The following is a 17,204-nucleotide window of genomic DNA, read 5'->3' on the forward strand; positions in this document are numbered from 1 at the left end:
TTCCCCATCCAAATTTGTAGTCCATCCTATGGACCTGGGAACATCCAAATGGTTCTCATTCCCAAATAGACCACATACTAATCAATGGAAAGCAGATCAAATCAATCAAGAACTGTCGAGCATATAACACGGTTTAACTAAACTCTGACCACAGAATAATCAGTGCCCACATTAAACTTTCACTAAAAGCCTCTAAAAATAACAAGCCTAAAAAAAAAATAATACAACTGGGACAAACTAAATAACCCACAAATTGCAGCATCTTTCCACAGCACATTAGAAGACAATATGGAAAACATTCTTAAAGATCCAGTTAATGAAAAGTATAAGGGTATCACTGAAGCAATAAACATAACATCCAACAACATTCTTGGAAACAGCAACAAAAAGAACTCGGAAAAATGGATTACTCCTGAAACTGAAAAATATATAGATGAAAGAAATAAAGCAAGGAAACTCTATCGCTTAAACAGGAATGAAATAAATAAAGATAAACTAGACATTTTAAATAACAAAGTCAATGAACTAATGACCAGAGACAAAGAAAATCAAATAAATAAATACTGCGAGGAACTTGAAAATTATAATAAAACTGGGGATACTAAACACACTTTTCAAATGATAAATTATATCTGTCACCATAAAACAAAAAGAGTGGAAATATTGTCACCCATGACAATAACGGTAGACAGCTATCAGTAAATTAGAACTTGATGAAAGAATGGAGAAACTACTTTCAAGAATTATTGAATATTGATAATCCCCAACATTCAAGTCAGCTAGCAGACCTGCATCTAACCACCACTTTACCAATAAATTGTGAAGACTTCACTGAAAAGGAACTAAAAATAGCAACAGATCAAACCAAAGCAGTAAAGTCCCCAGGGATTGACGGAATTAGAGCAGAAGTTTTCAAAAATGCTGGGTATAATACATACTCCAATCTCCATGTCATAATGAATCAAGCTTTAAACACTGGAATAATACCTCAACAATGAAAACAAGGCCTTATTGTCCTTATACTGAAAAAGGGCACTCTTAATAGAATGGATAACTACAGAGGTATTACTTTGCTATCAACCACAGTTAAAATCTACAATAGGATGATACTCAATAGAATAGAACCTTACTTAACACCACTTTTAAGAAAAAAACCAAGCTGGAGTTCTAAAAAAACGATGTACAATAGAACAGATACACTGCATCAGAAGAATCACAGAAGGTTCATGGGATAAAAACTTACCACTCATTTTAACCTTTATAGACTTCAAATAAGCCTTTGATTCCATTAATAAAGAAGCAATGTTTAAAATATTTAGCTTCTATGGTTTACCCTCAAAACTCATACAAGCAATCACAGCACCTTATAAAGATTACAATGCTACAGTAATCTTCAAAACAGAAACATCTGAATCATTTCCAGTGACAATAGGAGTCCTGCAAGGTGATGTACTAGCACCTTATTTGTTTTTAATATGCTTGGACTACATCTTTCGGACCATCAACACAGAAGATCTTGGTTTTAACGTTAAAACATCCACTCACACCATGCAAATAATTGATCATAGCTTTGCTGACAATATTGTACTTATTGATACAGAACCAACAAATGCACAAAAGCATCTCAGTCTACCAGAGGCACAGGCTAAACTTATTGGTCTGCAGATCAACATTCAAAAGTCCAAAGGATTCTCAACAGGTTGCAAAAACTTTATACTACATATCAACAATTAACCCTTAGAAAGAGTCAAGGACTTTCAATACCTTGGATTGTACATCAGCAATACAGAAAATGATATCTGAAAATGTAAACAGCTGGCTCTAGTCTTCCATAACAAACTACGCCCCATCTGGAAATCATCATTAGTATCATTAAAGACAAAAATAAGACTATACCACGCAACCAGTAGATCCATCTTCTTGTATGATTCTCAAACTGGACAATAAGCACCAAAAAAACTACAGATCTAATTAACTCCTTTGGAACTACATATCTCAGACTGATCCTTGGATACACCTGGATGGACCACGTCACTAACTCTGCTGTGCTAAATCTGGCTAAGCAAGAACCACTTGTCAGTAAAATCAAAAAACTACAAATCAGATGGCTTGGGCATCAACTCAGACATCCTGAAGTCTCGCCCTTTTTAGAATCCCTCATCCTGTACAAACTAGAAGATGGCAAACACAGTAGAGGAAGACCATGCAAACAATTTTGGCAATACATATGTGAAACCATCAGTAGACTGAATTGCATCTCTAATTCCATCTGACATCTACCAGTTAGCTCAGGATAGAGAGACCTGGAAGACCATAATTTGCAATATTTAATTTTTAATATAAATCTCTTTTCCCTTTTCACATTGTATCATATTGTGAATAAACTCTGTATATTAAATAAATCTGGTATGAACACATATAATCAAAAAAGTTTTTATTATTACTCTTAAGCTCTATGATGTACTTTATCTCAGGAATCTAGTTATTTATTAAACTACTGAACAGGAAAAAAAAATTGTTTTGGTCATACCAGATCTATTTAATATAAACTGGTAATATTTGGACAGACAGGAAGACTTGTTGACAAACATCCACTTCGGAGAACATAAAAAATACATTTGGTACCATCATTGTGGCAAGTTGGGACTAGCAGACCATGCCTTGCGCATTACTTTACACAGGATTAGATAGAAGCAAATTAAAGTGCTACAGAAAAGTGAGAAACTTTTTGGAATCAGCAACAGCTTTAAAACATTTCCCAACCTCAATAAGTATGGCTGCATCAATTTACCAAAATTCTGGGAGGCAGTCATTTTAAGACCGAATCAATACTCGTTAACCTTCTCTGTATCCAACAACAGATGTGCCAATTAGGACTTTAGTTTTTGTGTTGTATGTTATAATTTTCAACTGTTTCCACTACTAACTGTTGTTGTTTGTATACTGTAACAAACTGTTTATGTACTGAAGGCAGAAAATCAGCTAAATATCAGCAACTATGTTATTTTGTCTTACGATACGTAAAACATCATCACTGAAAGTGAAGAACAATGGTAAGGAATTTCAATAATAAAATAGTACAGTGCATGTGCCAAATTTGAATCCCTCCATACAAGTAATTCCACATTTGTAAAAACTATTGGGCTGAAATGATAAACTAATCATGATATAATCTATTTTACACAACTGAGTATAACAATTGTTATATTCAATTGGGAATTGTAAGCCAATTTACTATTGCACACATGTGAATGTTTAATTATGGAAACAACACAGGTCTCACTATACAAGAAAGTCTAGCAGTATGGATAAAGGTAAATGGCTGCCAGTTTAATGTGGTCAAGTGTAAGGTAATGTACTCTGGGAAGAAGAGATCATAAGCTGTGTACTATATTGATGGAAATGAACTACAGGAAACTGATGAGTCCCGGGACTTGGGATTGATTGCAGACAGAAAATTGAAGTTTAGAGGGCATACTGAAAAGGTATCCAAATTTTGTGCCATGTAAATGAATGCTCCCTATGAGAATAGACTGAAGGTTTTCAACAACTAGCTGATAGGTTAAAAAAAGAGAAGATGTGATATAAGCATATAAGTTATTAGAAGGATTGAACACTGAAGGCTTTTAGTACATTACCAGGAAAGGAGGGAACAAAGGTTGGCCTATGAAGATTGTGTAAGAGTGTGGTTAGCAAGGGTGTTAGAACTAGATTTTTGCTTGGAGGATGGTGGATGGGTGTGAGTGCTTCATCAATGAATGAGTTTAAGGAGAGGTATCATAGGTATTGTGTGAATAATGGATCTCCTGCAATGAGTCTTCTGATTCCATGAAGATACCTATATAATAATAATATAATTTATTTTCTTATTAGTGTCTTGTGTTATGAATTAAACCATGATAAAAACTGAACATGAACTGCCAACACATAGGCCTTTTGATCCATTGAAAGGAAGTATGTTTTACATTATGGGTCAACTGATGTGAAGTCAGCCTCTATACAAGTAGCCTAGTCATAAAGATACTTCACATGTAAACTATTTATTTACACTTGGATAAATATTAAACTAGAATATAATTTCTTGGCTAATTAAATTAATTTAATTAGCAACTTGACTACAAAAAATGTTAAAGACGTGTAACTATTTCACTGATTGATTGATTTGGGGTTTTATGGCACAAGGACAGCAAAGATCATACTGTGCCAGGACATGGAGTTACAGCAGTAAACTGGGTATTGGTAGGAAAATAAATAAATAAATAGTTACAAGGAGATAAAATAGTGAATAGTATAAAATATATGCAAATTAGAATGTATGAGTAAATAAAATGTATGTACAATATGTACAAAATTTAGTATTTACAATGCAGTATCTACATTTTTACAAATCCATATCAAAATGTCTTTGAATAAATTAATGTTTTTTTTTAAAATGTCATTCGATCTGTCTGAGTCTGATAACATCTGGCTTAGTGTATAGGGCTTGGCCAGATAATTAAAAATATAATTTCTCTCCTGTGTGAAGCACTTGCACTCCACCAGAATATGACTAATGGTAAGACAGCTGTTGCATTTCTCAAACATAGGTGGGTCATCAGCTCTCAGTATAAAAGAACGTGAGAGAGCCTAACAAGAACAACTTCCTCTTTTCTGTTCCTACATTGACTAGATTGCGATTGCTTAATGTCAGGCTTAATCTTATGTAATTTGTTCATCAGTGCTTCCTGCCATGGGCACTGCCATTCTGCAATTAACTTTACTTTTATAACCTGTGTGTAGTCATCAGCATAAGGAACCATTGAACAGCAGCTTGAGAAAGTATGAGCTGATCTAGTAGCTGCATCTGTGATATCATATCTGTTAATTCCAATGGGTCAAGGAATCCATATTGAAATTAAGAGTTGAAGCACTTCACAAAAGTACTGGATGTGAATTATACACTAGAGAGGAGATAGCCTAAAAAGAACTGTCTATAAATATGTATTTATTATATATATATACGCCGGCCTGGTTGGCAGAGTGGTTACCATATTTGCTCTCCAGCCAAAAAGGCTGCAGGTTCAAATCCCGCCATGGGTAGGGATGTTTGTGCTTGTCTGTGAAAATATTAGTGGCGGTGGCCATTAGATAACATTGGTGTAGATGATGCAGTTCGCTGTAGTTGGGTGGAGACGAAGAGTTGTAGAGTAGGTGCCCTCCCTCAATGAGTCTTTGGACTCCTTGGAGGCATCATGTAATAATAATAATAATAAACATATTATACAGGTATCCATCAATTAATGCGGTTAATTAATCCCTTGATGTTACCACGTATATCAAAATCACGTTAATCAAATCTAATAATCAATGGTAAAAAGTACAATTCGTCCCTGATCGATTACTGTACTAATAGTTCATTTTATATGGTACTCTTTTAGGAAAGATAAAAAATGAATAAAAAATGAATGCAAAGTAAATGCTTATACCTACATTATTTACTGCAATTTTTAATCAAAAGAAGTTATCAAGAGTCATTTGAACAGTTTTAGTTTTTTTCTTATCACCATAAATTCTATGATAACAAGCAAAATGACTCTCCAGACCTCAGCAAAAAAGCAATAAAACATAAAGAAAAAAACACTGCAAATATAATACATGATGGTACAAATTAAGTGGATATTGAATCCAATGTTATTTCACAGCCGAATATAGAAACTACAAGAGTTTCGTGCTGAATATATAGAAACTAAAAGTTTTGGCAGATGCAAGCATAACCAACCTTATGGGCAACCATAGCAAAGGCGGAGTAAGCTCCGGATCACTTTTTGCTTAGTATTTTCCATAAATGTAAAGCACATCTCCTAGAGGACATGTATGATAAATAAGTCTTTGGCTCTCTATTGTATTGTAATACATGATGGTTTATTTATTTTCAGTTACAATCTAAAAATTATTGAACAAAGAATAAAAAAAAAATATAAATAAATAAAAAACCATACTATACTGACATCGGAGGTATCTCTCAGATACAGTTTACTGTCAAATATCACAAACCTTTACATAACATGTGTTAAATCAAACTGACAGCAAAAAACAGTGTGGAATATCACTCGTAACACATGAATGCACAGCTACTCATAACCTCCAAGCTATACACTGAATTGTGTGAGAATATTTATATTAAGCATTTTGCTTGTATCTGTCAGATCAGCTGCAAGCTCCTCAGGGTTAAAGATGCATTACTCAAAACTCTTGCTGCATATATCAAGGGATTGCCGCAATTAATTTCGCTGCGATAATCAAAACCGCATTAAGCAAGGGATACCTGTAATATATATTTACTATATATACATATAATAAATACATATTTTTTACATTTATTTATAAAGAATCTGTATAAATTATACACTTCTGGTAGAAGTTTTCTTGGATATGCACAAGTGTGAGCTGAATGGAATGCAATTCTACTGTATAGTTACTGCAATTGGGTGGGATCTGGTTAGAGATTGTAATTTTAGGGAACACAGTAGCACAGCTAACAGAGATCTCTCAATGAACCATCAGTATAGAAGGGAAAGAAATCAGAGTGGGCTGCTCTGTGCATTGAACAACTGAAGGGTGTATGAGACCTGTAGTTGACAAAGTGAGAGGTTGCAGGATGGGATACAAGCCTGCCATGGAGGAATACTGTTTTGTTTGGTGAAGGTAATGTTATCAGCACTCATGCCAATAGCTTCCATAGCCTCTTTAATGCAAATACCAAAAGGACAGATGGCAGTCTGGAATATGTGATACAGTACCTCCCAATATAGAGAAAAGATACTAGTCCGTGTAGGGTGATCAGAAAGTGACTTTATTTTTAGGGCATAATTAAGAGATATTTTTGTCTAAGTGATAGAGGGGGTTCATTTGATTCAACATAAAGGCTCTGAATGGTTGATGCGTGAAAAGCACCAGTAGCTAATCAGATACCTCAATGATGGACCAGGTCCAAACACCAAAGCGTGCTATACCCCTGCAGAACTGTAAACTTGGGACCCATAATCAAGCTTTGAAAGTACAAGTGCATGATAAATGCAGAGCAAGGGACATCGATCAGCATCCCATTTGGTAGAGGATAGTGTGTGTGGAAGATGTTCAATGCTTTTTTGCACATATCCCGAAGATGGAAATGTGTAAAGAATGTGAGCTTGAAAGATGAGTCCCAGAAATCTGGCCTTTGGAACTACGGGGATACTAGCTTGTCCCATTCTTAAAGCAGGATCGGGGTGGAGAGAGTGCGTTTCTGGCAGAAGTGTACACAGGTGGTTTTTTCAGCAGATAACCTGAACTCATGAACAAAGATCCCATGAAGAGACACAAATTGATTGCTTGTTGAAGTTGTCTTTCAATTACCTGCATATTAGGAATGACAGTAAATTGTGAAATCATCAACAAAATTACCTACTGTGGGAGGAAGCTGTTCAGTAACTGAATTCACTTTAATAGTGAAGAGGGTCACACTTAAGACAGAGCCTTGAGGAATCCCCTCCCTCTCTTCTTGATGAAATGGTCGAGATAAAGTGCTACATACCCAGACTTGGAACACATGGCTGGAGAGAAATTCATAATAAAAACAGGAAGTTACCCCCTCAGACCAAAATTAAAAAGTTTAATATGCCATATCTCCAGGCTGTGTCACAGGCTTTTCCATGTTGAAGAACCATATGTTCATGTTTCAGGAAAGCATTTCTTATACATGTTTCTAAATGGACCAAATGATCCAAGGTTGACCAGTGTCTACAAAAGCCACATTGTGTGTTGGAAAGAAGTTTGTTGCTTTCTAAGTACCAGGGAAGCCTTGCATTTACCATATTTTACAAAACATTACAAAGACAGCTAGTCAGCGTAATAGGACAGTAATTGTTGGCCTTGGATGAATCCTTGCCTGGCTTTGAAATAACAACAACAATCAACTTATGCCAAGAGTCCAGAAACTCTTTCTCTGTAAATATTTTGTTGTATAGTAAGAGAAGGAGATCCATAGAGGATGATGGGAAATGTTTTATCATCTCATAATGGATGTCAACAGGGCTGACTGTGCTAGAGTGAGATAGCAAAAGGGAATTCAGTGAATTCTTTTGAGATCCACTTTAGCAAATGGCTGATTGTGTGGCTCTATGCTCTTGATACAGAAGCTTAATTGCTGTTTCCCTTGCTGCTAAAAATTCAGGATTGCTGAGATTCTGGCAAAGTTTCTGCCCAAAGTGTCTGCAATAGCTTTGAATGAGCAATAATACATCAATTATGTTACAAGGTGGACAACTGACTTGTTTCGTATCTACTTTTCATCGTTCAGATTTTATCCCAGACAGTTTTTGCACTTGTTTGATTAATCAATGATGTAAACTGGATCCAGGTTTGTTTCTGATTCTGACACCTCACATGATGTGCTTTGGCACAAGCACATTTAAATGCTATTAAGTTTGTTGTGGTAGGGTCTCTGTGAAATATACCACATGCTCTATCTTGATCTTCTTTTTTTTTTTTTTTTCCTGCATAGCACTCTTGGTTCCACCAAGGCTTTGGATGGAGTGGAAATCGGGATGATATTTTTAGAATTGCTACGGTTTTCAGCATGGACAATACAATCTGTTACAGCTTCCTGCTCTTTAATGGGTGTTTGGCTGAAAGCTTCAGTATTAAATTTTGCAAGATGGGTAAAAGTATTTCAGTCAGCCTGGTCCATTTTCCATATGGGCATCTGGCTTGGAGGACACGGTACCTGTGAAGACATAGTACTGATAAGAGGAAAATGATTGCTTCCATACATATTTTCATCAACATCCCATGTGAGCAGTGGAAACCTCTATGCAAGACCTGATCAAATACTCTGGAAATATAAAGACCAAACCAAAATGAGTTTCTTCAAACTTTTCCATGGATCAGCTGTGGATCAAAAATAGTGAAACCCATACTGCTGGAGACTAATGAGATTATTATTATTATTACTGAACACCTCCAGGGAGTCCAAAGACTCATCGAGGAAGGGCACCTGCTCTATAACTCTGCCTTGGACACTTAATCCACCAACTGACCACAACTACACCAACACCATCACTAGCATTTCCAAGGACAATCACAAACATCCATGCCCAGGGCGGGATTCGAACCTGCAGTCTTTTGGCTGGAGAGCGGATATGCTAACCACTTGGCCAGCCTGGCTGGCCAAGTGGTTAGTGTATCCGATGAGTGTGGTGTATTTGTGTATCCGAATGAGATGGTGTATTTTCAGATGATGTAGTTAGCTGTTGATGACCTACATAATCTTTAAGAGAGAGAGAGAGCTGAAATGAAAATAAAGGGATAATAATTAGAAAGTTGACTTATCATCCTTTAATGAATATGATGAATACAAATTTTCTTCTATGTTGTTGGTTAGATGCATGAGTATGAAGAACCACAGACTATGATATACATGTTAATTCTGGACCACAAATTTTGAGCACAGATGGGTAGGGGATATTTCCAAACCATATAACTAGTTGTAGTCACTCTATGGGATTGTTGTGATTTCTTCCTGACAAAAGACTAGAGAAGGAAGAGAGTAAGCTGTTCTTGGTATTGTAAAGTAATTTGCTGTGGTCATCTAACGAGAGCTGCAGAAGAGTGATGACAGAATGTCAACCTCATCTGGACTTGAGAGAGGTGAAAACATGAAAAAGAAGTTGCAGCCAGTGACCATAGAAAGAGATGCAGAATAGGTCAAGTGGAAAGGAGAAGTTCTGATCTTAAAGTCAGTCACTTGTGACAGAATTTTTCTTGGAATGGCATGGCATATTTGGTGAAGAACTAAGACTTGGATAGTGAGCAGAGATTTTAAATGGAATTTTGGATAAAGATCTGTGATGTGAACATCTGAATTACATACACTGAGTGGTTAATTTACCTTATCACAGAATACTACTGAATTCCTACTCTGAATTTTTTCTGCTCAGGTACTTGTGTTAAAGTGGAGGTGGTTGAACTCAAGTTAGAACTTCATGGAATAAAGGAATATTGGAAGCATTAAACAGCTTATAATGGTTTCTATATTTCAACTCTCTCTCCCTATCAGAGAAACATCTACAGGAGATGTAAATTGTGACAACATGCACATAAGCAATACAAAGTTAGGTGAAACTTAATAAAGTGTAGATTCCTCACTAATAAGTGTAGATGGTTTATAATGGTTTCTATATTTCAACTCTCTCTCCCTATCAGAGAAACATCTACAGGAGATGTAAATTGTGACAACATGCACATAAGCAATACAAAGTTAGGTGAAACTTAATAAAGTGTAGATTCCTCACTAATAAGTGCAAACTCCATGGACACTAGTAGGAAGTTTTGGTTGTATCATGAGATGTCTAAGAATTAATTTCCCATGTTTGGAAATTAATTCTGAGGGCAACTGTGCCCTCAGAATTAATTTCCAACTCAGGTACTTGTGTTAAAGTGGAGGTGGTTGAACTCAAGTTAGAACTTCATGGAATAAAGGAATATTGGAAGCATTAAACAGCTTATAATGGTTTCTATATTTCAACTCTCTCTCCCTATCAGAGAAACATCTACAGGAGATGTAAATTGTGACAACATGCACATAAGCAATACAAAGTTAGGTGAAACTTAATAAAGTGTAGATTCCTCACTAATAAGTGCAAACTCCATGGACACTAGTAGGAAGTTTTGGTTGTATCATGAGATGTCTAAGAATTAATTTCCCATGTTTGGAAATTAATTCTGAGGGCAACTGTGCATTCTTAAAATAATAATAATAAAAAAAAAGCTTCATATTTAAACACTCTGAAATGAAGCACAGTAGTTTTTTCCATATGATTCAGATGCTTTTTTAATGTTCTTCCAAACAGATGTTGGCTGATCTTTCAGTCTGCCCATGATAGGCTAACTTGCAAGAACAAAGAATGTTACATACACTAGGGACAGGGAGAAAAATGAAGTAATCTTTAGGTAAGTAGATAAAGATAGCCAGTTTCGAATGTGGTTTGAAAGCAGAGTGCAGAGATTGCATTTTCTTAAAGTTCTGGATACAAAGAAAAGTGATTATGTTACTGTAATCTCTGTGTAGAGAGGCTAATTTCTGTTTGAAATTGTAGCCTTAGAAAGGCTGATGACAAAGTTTTTATAACACCAACTGTTGAAAGGTTGCTGTTTGGAAGACATGCTATCCAAGTGTTTAGAAAAGCAGGACAATTATTAATCTCTTTTTCCGGTGGAAGGATTCTTTAATTTGACTGTCAAGATGGAGGAAGAATGTGGAATTCATCTGTGCCATGAGGCTTTTCATTTCTTTTTTTTTTTTTTTTTTGTGATGAGAGCAGAAGGCATGATGTTAATGAAATAAAAAGAGTGCAATATTTTGTCTCTATCACATAGGCATATTCTAGGGAACAATGTAAACTTTAATGTACACACAAATGAAGTGGTTCAACAGATGTCTAGAATCCTTGGCAGAAAGAACTAAGTCCATGTTATGAAAATATCTCTGTGATAGAGAAAAAAATACTGGAAGCATTGAACTGTTATTTAATTCATTCTTTATTCTGTTTTCATTCCATTAAACATCTAACATGACTATGAATTTTCCTTCCGAATCCAGAGACACTGTTTATCTAATGCTAGCAATAGTTCAATGCTCCTCCATCACATTCATTTGCTTTCAGGTGTAGAAAGAATATGTATTTTCCAAAAGTTACAACCAAAAGTAATTCAAGTCCCAATGTTAATCATCTTTTTACATTTTTTAAACTTGCCAATCCACACTGCTATAGTAATACAGAGTAATATAATGAAGAAATTAATCTCTCTATTACTAAAGTAATGTGGATAGATTAAATACTGGATGAATTTCTAACAAACACAAAAGTTTATTGAATTCAACCTTCTGGGTTCAACACTCAATAGGGATTATCATAAAAAATAAGAAATAAATGTACATTTTAATTAATTGCAAATAATCTATTGTAATTAAATAAATATAAAAATTCTGATCTTACTTTTTGTTATTATGTGTTGCAGAACTTCAGCAACCCAAGACATAGCAGTTTTTTGTACAAGCACATCTGGATTAGACTGGGAACGTAACAACAATTCTAAAAAAGGCTGTATTAGTTTTTTTTGTTGGATTATCATAATAATAGGCTGCCAAAACTTTAGCAGGGATACTGGAAGTTTTAATATATCTTCTTCTAGAAAATTTTTTTCTATAAAAAATTGAAACAAAAGCTGATGAGTTGAACTAGAAACAAATGCATGTAATATGAAGTTGTTTTTTTTTTTAATGAAAATACATAGTGTGCCCATTAAATAATAAGACAACAATTATTATATCAAAACAAAGAACTATATTTGGAACCATCGATTACACAGATTCAAAATAATCTCCCTCCAATTTCACACGATGTCTTTACATCTGTCATACAGGTGCAGTGGAAGTCCTGAAAGGGAACTTCCTTCAGTCTCTGGATCACACCATGTTGGATGTCCTCAATGTCGCAGAAGCATTCCCCTTTCAAGGCACATTCTATCTTCAGGAAGAGGAAAAAGTCTGCAGGAGCCAAATCTGGCAAATAGGGAAGAAGTTTGATCACCCACTGACTTCGAAGCGAGAAACTGCTTTGCAGTTAGCATATAGTGTGTGGGTACGTTGTCATGCAATAGAAAGCAAGAAAGAAAACACATCTGCAGTGGATAATTGATTAACTACACTATGGATGGCCAAAAAATGGACATCCACAGTGTGGTTCATCCTCCAAGGACTCCCTCCCCTCTTTAAATGTTGAAAACCAGTGGAACACCTGTGCACGGCTCAATCATCACCGTAAACGGGTTTTTTTTAAGATCTTAGTACACTTCTACTAGTTTTTTAGCAGTTTTTTCTAACTGACAGTAACATTTTATCACACCTCTTTGATCTATGATGCCACTTCTGACATGCCCCGCTCACATACTCTTACTTCAACTGCCGACTCAAAAGTTGCACCTGTGATTACAATAAACTCTAGCGGTCAAAACTATAAACATGCTTGTTACTTTTATTCAATGGGCTTTCCTGTAAAAAAATCAACCTTATTACTTAACGGGCACACTGTGTACAACCCCAATATTATATAATTTAAACAATGCTATATTAATTATCTGTTATAAAAGCTAGCAAACAAAGGTAAAGTAACATACATATTATTCTAATGGTTTAATGGTTATCACAACACAACAGATAAAAGAAACAAATACTTTATTATCAATATTTCACAACTTTTTCCATCTTGCAAAATAGACTAATGAACCAGAACTCATCTCATGCAATTAAGAGACAAAATATATTAGTCTCTCAGCCTACATTTGCTTCAGTCATAATTTGAACCAAATGAATATTTTGTTACTGGTTATTGATGCAGATAATCTGAAGATTAGGGAAACCATGACATTACTATTACTACACCCTCAAAATTTGGATAAGAATGGTGGATTTGTTGCTTTTGGTGGAGGATAGTTTCTTGCAGACAAATTCATTTATATTAGGAGTGTTTCATAGAGAATATGTCGAATCCCATCATAACAGTTTTTTTTTCTGTTCTGGGATTTTTCTTTATCTTGCTACATGCAATGTGTCAAGTATACTGTCTACTAACCTACGTATTGATTCATACACGGTATATTAGTGTTCTTTTCTTTTTATCATAACAGGCAAGTTTACAATAGAAGTAGATTCTGTATACTTCCTAAAGATGAAATCTAACCACTAGAATAGGCTACTGAAAAGCTGTTCTAGCAAAAGATAAAAAGTAAAAAATGATGCTAAAAGAAATTCACTGTAGTGAATATACATTATAACAAGCCATTCCTTGCATCCTACAAGTTAACTACAGGGAAAGTTGATTGTTGTTTATTAGATAATTTGATATCTATTCAGCAGATTTTATAATTTTAGAAGTCTGCCTAACATAAGCAACTACTATGCTATTTTGGAGTGGTCTCTAAATAGTCTCTTCCTTTAGAAAGAATTCTGAAAATACAGAAACAATTCTTAACCAATACCAAGTACAAACCATCCATAAACTAGGATTCTCCCTAACCTCCTTAATCTTCTCTCATAACCATGAAGTCCACCTGTTATCATTATCACCGAATTCTTGACATGTAACCTCAGGGATATCCAGTATTTAATGATGATAACAGGTGGATTTCATATTTACGAGACAAGATAAAAGAGGTCAGTGTGAACCCTAATTTAAAAATGGTTTGTACTTGGTATTTGTACTTACATCATTCTTATCAACAATTTTCCTCTATATCAATTTGTTATCTGTCAGGACTCCAATATTATCAGATCTTATATTTCTACACTCTCTTGTTCAAAAAGAAACCGAACTTTTCAAAAATAGAAGAAACTAGTGGAGCCACCTGTTGTATCTTTTTGTTGTCATAAGCAGCAACCTTCATTAGTGTAGTGTCAACTGTTTATGACATTTGTTTCATTAGAAGCCAAGTTATAGTGCCAAGAGTGAAAGTGTGTTTTGACGAACGGTCAGAAAATGAGCTTCAAACAGAGTTGCGATTGACTTTTGTGTTAAACTTGGTAAAAGTTTTACTGAAACACATCAAATGCTTCAAAAAGCATATCATGATGAATGCTTATCCTGTACTCCAGTTTGCGAGTTGGTTAAACGATTTCAAAGTAGTAGTGAGACACTTGAGGACGACGAAAACCCAGGCCATCCAAAAGCTGAACTGAGCAAAGTTAACATGCAAAAAGTGCGTGATTTCATCAAAGAAAACCCGAAATCATCCGTGAGATCGATTGAGGATGAATTGGGGATTCCAAAATCAACTGGGCACAATATTTTGACTGAGAGTTTGGGCCTTCGTAAATTGAATTCGCGATTTGTTCCCCACAAGTTGACCGACGACGAAGAATGTATTGAATTGAACACTGCAAAGATTAAAACTACTCGTAAGGACTCAAAGCCTTGAAACGATCGTTACTGGTGACAAAACGTGGTGTTTTGAGTTTGAGCCTGAAACAAAGCACCAGAGTGCTGAGTGGAGACCACCCAAAGAGGGGCATCAGAAAAAAGTCGCTTGGAGAAGTCAAAAGTAAAGACAATGATGATTTGGTTTTAAAAGAGGTAAACCGTGAGTAGACATAACTATACATAATAAATAACGGAAAAACTCACGTAGAAATATTATTTAATAGTATAATTTTCGCCTGTGTGTCACAGGTCTTCAGTACAATTAGGCACAAAATTAAACACTAACTGACAATTCCAAAAAGCGCCACCAAGTAGCTGGTGTAAGATAACTAAAAAGGTCAATAACTTTCCTTAAAAAAAAAAAAAAAAAAAAAAAAAAAAAATTTAATACAATAAAAAGTTAGGAAAGATTAGCTGATTTGTAAAGTACTATCTCCCATAAAGGGGATAGACGTAAGCCGTCGGATCTGTTTAAGTTAGGAGAATGAAGTAGAGTTTCACATGCTTCTTTATAAAGGCGTTCCATGAGAAACTGACTTTTGTGAAGAACTCTTGTCTTTCTCCAATGAACTCTGTGTCTAGTGAAGATGGCATGTTCTGCAAGTCCAGACTTTTCAGGTTTAAAGTATTCAATATAAGATTGGTGTTCTTCTAGCCGAATGGAGGCAGATCTTCCCGTTTGTCCGAAATAACATAATCCACAAGAGCACGGAATCTGGTAGACACCTGGATGATTAAGATGTGGAAGCTTGTCCTTTGGAGAAGCGAGAAAGGTGGAGATTTTTCTAAACGGTCGAAAGGCAACAAAAATATTCAGTGGTTTTAAAATTTTTGCTATACGTTCACTGATGCCTTGTATATAAGGGATGGTAATGCGCGTTATTTCCTCTGTGTTTGAAGAGGGAGACATATTAAATCTACTCAAAGTTCTTTTAATGAAGCAATTCTTATAGCCATTAGATAGAAAGGAAGAAGTTATATATCGTATTTCTTTCTGTAAAAGATCGTCTGTAGAACAAAAGGAGTGGGCCCGATGAACCAGTGTTTTAATAGTTCCTGCCTTTTGACTGGGATGGTGATGAGATTCCGCATGGATATAATGGCCTGTATGAGTCTTCTTTCTATAAACTGAGAAATGTAGGTAACTTCTTCCTTTCTATCTCATGGCTATAAGAATTGCTTCATTAAAAGAACTTTGAGTAGATTTAATATGTCTCCCTCTTCAAACACAGAGGAAATAACGCGCATTACCATCCCTTATATACAAGGCATCAGTGAACGTATAGCAAAAATTTTAAAACCACTGAATATTTTTGTTGCCTTTCGACCGTTTAGAAAAATCTCCACCTTTCTCGCTTCTCCAAAGGACAAGCTTCCACATCTTAATCATCCAGGTGTCTACCAGATTCCGTGCTCTTGTGGATTATGTTATTTCGGACAAACGGGAAGATCTGCCTCCATTCGGCTAGAAGAACACCAATCTTATATTGAATACTTTAAACCTGAAAAGTCTGGACTTGCAGAACATGCCATCTTCACTAGACACAGAGTTCATTGGAGAAAGACAAGAGTTCTTCACAAAAGTCAGTTTCTCATGGAACGCCTTTATAAAGACGCATGTGAAACTCTACTTCATTCTCCTAACTTAAACAGATCCAACGGCTTACGTCTATCCCCTTTATGGGAGATAGTACTTTACAAATCAGCTAATCTTTCCTAACTTTTTATTGTATTAAATTTTTTTTTTTTTTTTTTTTTAAGGAAAGTTATTGACCTTTTTAGTTATCTTACACCAGCTACTTAGGTGGCGCTTTTTGGAATTGTCAGTTAGTGTTTAATTTTGTGCCTAATTGTACTGAAGATGCCTGTGACACACAGGCGAAAATTATACTATTAAATAATATTTCTACGTGAGTTTTTCCGTTATTTATTATGTATAATGATGATTTGGTTCTACGATTCCAAGGGAATTATCCACAAAGAATTCGTTTTGCCTGCCCAAATGGTTAATAGTGAGTTTTATTTCGAAGTTTTGAAGCGATTGATAGTGAGAATTCGTCACGTACGGCATGAATATCATGATGCAGGCAGCTGGTCACTTTGCACAATAATGCACCATCTCATCGTTAGAACATTGCGAGACAGTTTTTGAGCGAAAACCAAGTTTGTGTGTTGGATCACTCGCTGTATTCACCTGATTTAGCACTCTGT

At 35.3% G+C, this 17,204-nt stretch overlaps 1 protein-coding gene across 1 annotated transcript in view; it reads right to left on the reverse strand.

Moving 5' to 3' along the window:
- Positions 1–17,204, reverse strand: part of LOC150096148 (ribosomal biogenesis protein LAS1L-like) — a 266,535-nt gene that overhangs the window by 115,624 nt on the left and 133,707 nt on the right. Inside the window, exon 8 of the mRNA XM_090409522.1 lies at positions 12,015–12,221. Coding sequence (XP_090265648.1) covers positions 12,015–12,221 — 207 coding nt within the window. The remainder of the gene's footprint in view (positions 1–12,014; positions 12,222–17,204) is intronic.

Source organism: Typopeltis vanoorti, chromosome 19 (assembly GCF_054136105.1).
Source record: "Typopeltis vanoorti isolate ZY-2024b chromosome 19, IOZ_Tvanoo_1.0, whole genome shotgun sequence".
Classification (NCBI taxonomy): Eukaryota; Metazoa; Arthropoda; class Arachnida; order Uropygi; family Thelyphonidae; genus Typopeltis; species Typopeltis vanoorti.